General features: G+C 43.7%; 1 protein-coding gene across 1 annotated transcript; it reads right to left on the reverse strand.

Annotated features, from left to right (window-relative positions):
• Positions 1-782: 782 nt before the first annotated feature.
• Positions 783-9,285, reverse strand: TMEM138 (transmembrane protein 138). The gene is made up of 4 exons (XM_056851188.1): positions 9,061-9,285; positions 7,029-7,200; positions 1,295-1,370; positions 783-997 (listed from the first exon to the last, which is right to left on the reverse strand). Exons 1-4 carry the CDS (start codon positions 9,186-9,188, stop codon positions 885-887), a joined length of 489 nt encoding a protein of 162 aa, XP_056707166.1. The 5' UTR covers positions 9,189-9,285; the 3' UTR covers positions 783-884.

Below are 9,285 nucleotides of genomic sequence, written 5' to 3' on the forward strand. Positions count from 1 at the left end.
AAATGTGCAATTGATTGTCAACTGTTTGGAATGTTATTATTTTCCTTAGTGGGTCATGCAAACTGCTATTCTGAATAATGCTTTTTGTAGGGTAGGGTAGGAGGCAATGGTGGTCAGCTTATGGAACCAAGGGAGTGGTGGGCTGAAAAAAGTTTGGGAACCACTGATTTATGCTGTCCCCTCGTTACTATGCTACTGTGCCTCTGAACCTGTACCATCCTCTTCAAGCCCATAACATTGAAAGAAGCTATTTCTCTAATTTAGGGTTAATAGTGAAAGGCAATCTCGCAAGAATATCCCTTGCCAGCAAGAAAATAAAACATCACATTTTCCTGGAAATTTATTTTTTTAAAAACTCAATTACAAAAGGGGAATCTACCAAGTCAGTTGGCCCAGGTGGAACACTGCAAAGTTGGAGCAGTCCTTTTGTAAGTAATTATGCTTAGGATGGCAACAGCCAGTGATTCTAATGAAGGCAGGGTATCTTCTTGTCAGAGGGAGGGGAATGGGGGGATGAGGGAACATTCCCAAGAAGGAAAGTGCAGCATTGCTTCGTGGTGTTGTGAGTTCTCAGCCAAACCCATTTGGCACTGCAGATCGTTCCTCAGTAAGGCTGCAGAGACTGCAGTTTGCATATCTGAAACGAGGAGTGTGGAGTGCTTTGAAACTGAGAAGCCTGTAGCAGCAAGCGAGGAGTCCACAGAACAGCAGAATACACTGGTGTATGTAGGGCTTAGGAATGAGATGAAGTCAACTGACTGCACAAAATTTAGAACGGGACTATAGGGGTTTGTGAGGAGAAAAGACAGCCTGCAAGATACTGATAAGGTTTCTGCAACATCGTAGCAGGCTGACCTCTCCTTGAGATAACCAAGAAGCATCAGTCAGCTTTGGACCTGAGCAAACTCTTTTCGTAGCCAAAGAGAGTCCTGGTAGAAACGCGGGTCTCCCAAGTGTACAGCAGTCCTCTTATAGAAGTAGTAGTAGAGCACAGCCGCTGCAATCAATCAGAAGTAAGTAACAGTCAACGAGGTTCCCATCCTTATCTGTCTTACCGATTTCACTATATTCAGGGAAATTTGCCCTTGCTTAAACATATTACTCAGGGGAATAGGAAGAGAACCTCAGCTTTTGGGACGGTGCCAATTCAGTCTGCAAACAAAGTGTTTCCCTGCTCCCAGCAAGCATCCCGTATCTAGCCAGAAAGGGGATGGGGTGGGGTTGAGACTAAGCCATCCTCATTGATGACAAAAGACTTTGTACGCATGAAGAAATTATTCCACCTAATTCTTACCCAATCTTTGGAACACAAAGAGGGCCTGCAGTCCACCTGTCCACACAAAGTAGTTGGAATTTCTCCAGCGGACGTTCTATGGGAAAGAAACATAACAAACATTAAAGACTGGGGAAAGACATCATAAAAACAAAGCCACCCATCCAGGTTTTTGAAATGCTACTTTTTCTTGGGCTATTAAGGTTTTTGTACCCCACTTTTCTCTACCGAAAGGAGTCTCAAAGCAGGTTATAGTCGTCTTCCCTTCCCCTCCCCACAACAGACACCTTGTGAGGTAGGTGGGGCCAAGAGAGTTCTGAGAGAACTGGCCCAAGGTTCATGTGGAGGAGCGGGGAATCAAACCCGGTTCTCCAGATTGGAGTCCGCCGCTCTTAACTGCTACACCACACTGGCTCTGCTCCTTCAGAAACAAAGGTCTTCCTACTTCTCTGTTCTCAATATTTACTTCCATAGTTTGAAATCAACTAAATCTACAAGCCCTTTTCTTGAAAGTACAATGATTGTTTGTTTCAGCATACTACACATACTTGTATGTTTTTTTGGTGTAAACTTAAGTTTAGTCATACACGCTGCTTATGTAAAGTGCCAGTCTCAAGTTAGGGTGGCACAATCCCTGACCAACCTTCAGCCAACCCTTGCTGTGGAGGCAAGGAGCACAGGAAAGCTGATGCCATTTTATAATTCACCTGCTCAGAGAAGGAGAGCCTTTTTAATTTTTAAAGTTTAAATGAAATTGTACACTTTGGGATTGTGCAGAAAAATAAATGGAGCAAAACCTGTTCTAACAATTTACCCAGTTAAATTTTCCCTACTGTGGTCAGTATCAAATATGCCTGTGGCTGTATGTCATGCAAATATGTGAATAATATACATATGATGCTTAATAAGGGAAACTGCCCCACCTCCATAGGTGGGGTGGAGCCAGACACTTTCAAATGGGTTGTATGGGGGAGGGGGAATGAAGCTAGGCTTGATCTTAGGGGAGGGGCTGTGGCTCAGTGGAAGAGCCTCTGCTTGGCATGCAGAAGGTCCCAGGTTCAATCCCCAGCATCTCCAGTTAAAGGGACTGGGCAAGTAGGTGATGAGAAAGACTTCTGCCTGAGACCCTGGAGAGCCGCTGCCGGTCTGAGTAGACAACACTGACTTTGATGGACCAAGGGTCTGAGTCAGTATAAGGCAGCTTCATGTGCTCATGTGTTGATCTGTGAGAGAAGACTGCAGTGGTTCCTAATCGCCATCCATAGCCTCAAGAGTAGGGAAAGAAATATCTGCCCTCCATTTAGAACAGTGGTTCCCAACCTTTTTTTGACCAGGGACCACAAGGACTTTTTTGTTCAGTGCAAGGACCCCAAGGTTCAAAATAAAAATTCCGAGAATTTGAAAATAAACTTTAATCATAACTGTTAGTTAAACATTAAGCTTAGAATAATATTTGAATATATATTTTTATAATAGAGAACTTTTAATTGAAAATATTAATTTATTATGGGTTTATAACTTTGTTTCGTGGACCTTAATTTAGTTCTCGCGGACCCCTGGGGGTCTATGGACCCCTGGTTGGGAACCAGTGATTTAGAAGGAAAGCCTACTAAAAGCCAATGGGTGGGGAAGGGGAAGAGCCCTTTACACAGTTTGTGCCCATTTACCCAATCATAAACAAAGGCAACTGGAAAATGTAGGAAGAAGGGACAGATACAAAACACAAGGCAAACTGATATACTGGTCCAACTGGGATTACGAGTATGGAAGCTTGAAGGGGAATAATCCAGACCGCTCCCCCTCAAAATGGAGGTAACACCACTTGAACATTGGGGTCCACCAGCTCCATTGCTTCCAGCCTGCTTGGAGAACTTTGGACGCCACTTTCCAGCTGCCCGGCACTATATTTATGTTCACATTAATGATTCTTATGGAAGTACCAATATTTTCGGGAGGCTGGAGAGAGTTCTCCCATTTACAGGGACTGCAGTACCTTGGTGTACCACCTTCCTACTATCTTAAGAAACAATTTCTACAATTTTTGCAAGTTTCACAATCTTTATAGAAAATTGGAGCCCCTTTTATTATTCTAAGAAATGATATTTGCACAGGTAAGATAAGAAGCCATAAATTGCCTGATATTAAAATTAGATGTAGCGCTTTTACAAGACCCTTTCCTTAAAGTTATATGAAGTACTTTTCCCAAAAACAAGGTCATCTTGTCCAACAGCCTGTAAAAACTCTCGTTTCCAGTGGAAATCTATCAATCTGGCCTGAGGGTTATGCATCCAGACACTACATGGAGTGGGTGGGAGCACCAGGGAGCAGCTCAGCGAGTACAGAAAGGTTAATCGGATCAGCCGATTTACACAGAACACTTAGACCTAGCTCCTGACAACAGATCCCGGAAAATCCTTTTAAATCCTCCTGCTTGACTGTCTAGAGAAGTATTCATATCCCAGTATTGCTCCAACACAGACTGCAGACTCCAGCTTCACCAGACACGGGGTTTTAAAACCCCAACTAGGAGATGGAAAATACCAAGGGCCTGGGCTCTGATCAGCTGTTCATTCCTTAGAGCACAAATCAGTTGTTCTGCCCGCAAAAGTCATAGTGAGCCTCTTCTCTGAGATGAAGGGGAGATGGGAACCTCACATTATCTTATTAGGATGTTGTAAAACATTTGCTGCTCTGTGGAGCAGCGTGAGCTCCCACAAGCTGCTTATAGGGGTTTTTGGGGCTGCTATGGTTTCATTACAAAATATGACTGATTTACTGCACTGAATTCATAGTGTTACAAGCACTACCTTGGCATTTAAATGCTCTCTTGTAGGAACATGAAATGTATCAGTTGTAGACAGATAAGTTAATGCTGCACCATCTCAGGTACAAGGCATGTGCAGTTGACGAAGTACTGGCTTGTTATGAGCCCTCAGTGGGGTCCCCGTAAAGACCCTCGCTGTGGCATTCTGTACCAGCTGGAGTTTCCAGATCAGTCTTGAGAGCAGCCCCATGTAGAGCAAGTTACAGTAATCTAGCCCGAATTGACTGTCCTATGGATCACTGTGGCTGGGTCGGGGCGGGAGAGGTAGGGCACCAACTGCCTGGCCTGGTGGAGATGGGAAAAGGCTACCTTGGCCACGGCTGTGATCTGAGCCTCCATGGATAAGGAGACATCAAGGATCACACCAAGGCTTAGGTGTTAATAGCACACCGTCAAGACCCAGAAGCTGGCAGCCCGCCTCAAGACCGCCCCAGCGAAGCCACAGGACCTCCTTCTTCAGTGAATTTAATTTCAGCCAGCTCTGTCTCCACCACCCAGTCACAGCTTCCAAGCACCTGGCCAGTATGTTTGGGGAGGAAGTTGGATGGCTGTCCATCAACAGATAAAGCTGGGTGTCATCAGCATACTGGTGACAACCCAGCTCGAAACTCTGGACAAGCTGGGCGAGGGGGTAAGTGTAGATGTTAAATAACATAGGGGAGAGAATCGCTCCCTGCGGAACCCCACACACTAAAGGGTGCCACTGCGATACCTCCTCCCCAAGCGCTACCCTCTGACCCCAACCATGGAGAAAGAAGCGCAGCCACTGCAGGACTGTGCCCTGGATTCCAATGTTGGCGAGGCGGTGGTCTAAAAGATTGTAATTGACCATGTCAAAGGTTGCTGAAAGATCTGACAGAATTAGCAGCCCTGACCCGCCTCGATCCAGTTGTCGACTGAGATAGTCTGTGAGGGCAACCAGAACTGTCTCTGTCCCATGGAGAGGGTGAAAGACTGGAATGTGTCCAAGGCCTATGTCTTCTCCTAGAATGCATGAAGGTGTTCAGCTGCTGCTCTCTCAACTATCATATTCAGGAAAGATAGATTCAACACTGGGCGGTAGTTGGATAGATCCCTTGGATCTAAAGATGTCTTTTTCAAGAGCGGATGCACCACTGCCTCCCTCAACTCCCTGGGAAGACCCCTGTACTAAATGACAGGTTAATGATCCGTCCCAGAGGAGCCCGCACCACATCCTGACTGGCTTTCACCAGCCAGGATGGGCACGGGTCCAGGAGGCAAGTGGTGGGTCCCACAGCCATCAGGATTCTGTCTGCATCAGCCTGGGAGAGCTGACTGAACTGGTCCAATATTAGACCTGAAGACGGGCAAGGGGACTCCAGCTCATTAATTGTATCAAGGTTGGCAGGGAGGTCGTGACAGAGCAACAAGACTTTATCTGTTAAAAAGCTCGAAAAAGCCTCACAGCTATGGTCTGAATTAACACTTTGGCTGTCCCTGAGAGGGATGTGACTGATCTGATTATTCTAAACAATTGAGATAGCGAACGCAATGGAGGCTGCACAGTATTCCTTTTTTGCAGCCTTCACTGCCATTTCATAGGCTTTCATAAGTGTCCTATAAGATGTTCTTGCGGCTTCGTCACGAGCCCAACTCCAAACTTGCTCTAGCCGTCTAAGCTCCCGTTTCTTCTCCTGGAGCTCCGCAGTATACCATGGAAACCAGCTGAGATGAAGGCAAAGAAAGCATCGGGGAGCAATTTCGTTGATGGCTTTGGAAAGACGGCAGTGCCAGTGCTCCACTAGCCCATCTAAGGAATAGACAGGGGAGATGGGGATCCCGCGGGGCATTCTAGAATCCAATCGGATCCATGAGCCTCCGCAGACGAGCATAAATCCACTCTTCGCCCAAACAGGGTCTTATCTGAAGACACACTACATGCATCCATACTATACATGACCAGTATAGATGAAGGACGCCCAATATTTGTGAAATAGCTGAAACAAGGGTCTCTGGGTGACGATCATATGGCAGGTAAGAAAGCTGAACTGTCAAAAGAGGAGAACACAGTAGATACAGGACAGACTATGTTTGAAAGATTTTTTTTAAAAAAAACCTCAGTGGCATCTGGATCGTAACTTATCTGGAAACACCAGTAGGGGATTTTAGCCGTATACTGATACAATTAGAAAGGTATGAAGGTCATTTCACATGAGAAAAAGTGTGCCAGACCATAAAGAAAATGCTATTTCTGATATAGTGCACTGTAACAATTGTAATCATTTAGACACTTTCAAGTTTAGCTTATTTCAGATATTCAGATTTTAATGCCAGAGGTACTTGGTCATCTATCTAATCTAACTTCTTGCACATTACCACCACAAAACTTTCATGCCTAAGATTATAATAGACCAGAGAGATGGACACTAGACTGAGAACCTTCTGTGGCAAAGAGAAAAAAGGACAGCATACGTGATGTCTTGGTGGGTCTTGCTGACGTGCAAAGAGAATAATGAACGGGATCAATGTGAACACTAACTGTGCATTTCTGGGAGCTCTCCCATCCACTCAACAGGCAAAGTTACTGGTCTACACATCTCACCACAGCTGGCAGCAGGTGCAGAAACCTGGGACTATCAGGTTGTTTTAAGAAAACCTAACTATGGAAGCTGGTTTGGAGATGAGTCTTGCAGATGCTGCCTACAGTGAGGTAGGTCTTTACAACCTATCCATCTCCACTCTTACACAATATTTTATTTTTTGGTTTAGTGTCCCCACCTCTAATTTCCACATTAATGAAAACCACAAAGTCCTGCGCTTGAAGGAGCAGGGAAGTAAGTAAATAAAGCATGCTTGCACATATTGTATTGGCTTTCCCACTAACCCATGTTCAGAATTTGGGCTTCCTTGATAATGAATATAAACTACTTTATTTATGAGCCAAATAACCAGAATGCTAACCCGTCTTACCATAATCCAGACATGGAAGAATATGCTCAAAGCAAGGTATGCTGCTGAGAGGACCATAGTTCCTTTAAATTTGTGGAACAGAAGATTAACCAGGCCAGCCTGGAAGACGAAGGTATTGAAGAACATGAGGAAGATGATGATAACGTTGAAGAGGATGGCAATATCCTGAATGCTGCAGGAAGAAAGACATTTTAATCAAGACAAAGATTGATTAATGCCTTTACACACCCTTGGACAGTAGTTAATAATTAGTTGTTATTCCTCAGCCAACCATACACAAAACACCAAGGCTGTGCTAGAACCATGCCACTGAAATAAAAGTAATGCTTTCCTTTAGTATGCTTTCCCCAAATACTTGGTGATTGTCATAATGTGGTTAATGTATATGAACCAGAATGTGAACTCCCTCTTCTTTCATTCTGCATGAGTGAGGGAGACCCCAAGAGAACTGGAACTAAGGATACATTTATGAGAGAGTAAATCAAACAGGATTCACTGGGACTTATTTCTGAGTAATCACACTCAGAACCATGTTGTAAAGGTTTTATTCTCTTATTCAAATACTAGTCTGTAGCACTATCCAAGGACCTGGAGACAAACCATATCTCTGACCCCTCTATTTCTCTCTGTCTTTATAAGATGGGTTTTTAGCTCTCACCACTTTTGAGGCATTTAGAGCTTTATATCAAGGATTTAAAACACTTCTACTGGGCCTACTAGATCACAAGGTTCTCATGGCAGCTTACGAACAACTGGAAAAATCCAATATCAATAAAAATAAAATAAACAATTAGAGCAAGCACTTTAAAAATTAACCTGTTTATCATTAGCCCTCAAACTTTTTGAAGTGGGACTTCTAAATTTACTGTACTTTTCAGGAACCCCCAGCATGAGATAGAAGAAATCTCACAACAGCTTATATTCTACTTTTCATGTTTTATATTTATAAACACATAGCATTAGTGAGCAACAGTCTGTATGCACAGCCATTTCACACATTGTACAGAGGCAAACCCAGCTTTGCCATCACTTAACAGAGCCTCCTCTCCCACCTCACCTTGTTTCTCCTCCACCCTCCCAGATTTGCCACCCACCTGTCAACATATCAGCTAATACCAGCAAGAGGCAAAATAAATAAATAAATGCCCTAACAAAAGTCGGAGTAAATAAAAACAATTTTACCTGGTGCCTTCAGTTCAGTTCTGTAGGCACCAGGTGAATGGGTGTGGGTAGAGAATTCCGTAGACAAGGAGTCTAAACAGAGACTGTTCTGTGTAATCATCTGCTTTGTCTCTGAAAGTGAAGGTACAGAAGGCTTGTAAAGATCTCAGCAATGAGCAGGTTCATATGGGAACAGGCAATCCTTTACATATATTCCAAAGTAATAAAACATCTGTGTCTGTACTATTCTTGGTGCTACACAGGGTTTTAAGAATGTAGTAATCCATCTGTTCCTTGGTATAATTTCAGTACCTCCTGTTTTACGAGACAAGAAGCCTAAACGTTATTGTGTTCTTTCTTATGTCAAAAATGTGTGAGAAAATGCAATTACTAATGTTTATCAGAGTTATCTGGCTTGTAAAAGAGCCAACACTTTGAACTGTGTCTTAAATGGAATTGGTAGCCAATGTAGCTCTTTGCCAAAACATGCTCTCTCCTACTTAGGCTGATGCAATTGCAGTTCTAAGCTGTTTTCATAGGCTGCCCCATGTAGACCAGATTCCAGTAATCTATCCTGGATGAGACCACAGTACATTTATTTAGATAGCTGTAACTCTACTAAAGGTTGCACTGCAAGCCATATTTTCTATAAAGGCCTCAGCTACTGAACCAACTGAAGGTAGTTAAGGCACTTTGAATAATTATATATTAGTGTGTGGCACAATGTGGACATCTATCTAAAAGGCCAGACCTAATAGCACCCCAAATTTTTACTTGTGACCTGTTATATAACCCCAACTAAACCCTGTACATAAGTTCAAATCATAAATAAATAGATAACCACAAACATATGTTATCCTGCCATACTCACATGAACAGCACAAGCTGGATGACAGGGGCCGTGCGCAGCAGTTCAGAGAAGGAGTTGACAAAGAGGTCATAGAACAGCAGTAAGAACTGCAAGGTGAGCACCAGGCTATAACTACTGGTCTGGAGCATCTTCCTTGCCTGGAATTGTGGGACCTCAGGGTTTGCATCCCAGACAACAGTGCCAGCTCATACTCAATAGGGGGACATAAACTTTTCAAAACAATAC

Source organism: Euleptes europaea, chromosome 6 (assembly GCF_029931775.1).
Source record: "Euleptes europaea isolate rEulEur1 chromosome 6, rEulEur1.hap1, whole genome shotgun sequence".
Classification (NCBI taxonomy): Eukaryota; Metazoa; Chordata; class Lepidosauria; order Squamata; family Sphaerodactylidae; genus Euleptes; species Euleptes europaea.

Bases quoted from the DNA above. Each gene is read 5' to 3' on its own strand.
- TMEM138 (XM_056851188.1), bottom strand. From the start codon at position 9,188: ATGCTCCAGACCAGTAGTTATAGCCTGGTGCTCACCTTGCAGTTCTTA. The intron at 7,201-9,060 runs GTGAGTATGGCA...TTCTTCCTGCAG, and splicing joins ATCCAGCTTGTGCTGTTCAT to CATTCAGGATATTGCCATCC. The intron at 998-1,294 runs GTAAGAATTAGG...GATTGATTGCAG, and splicing joins CTTTGTGTTCCAAAGATTGG to CGGCTGTGCTCTACTACTAC.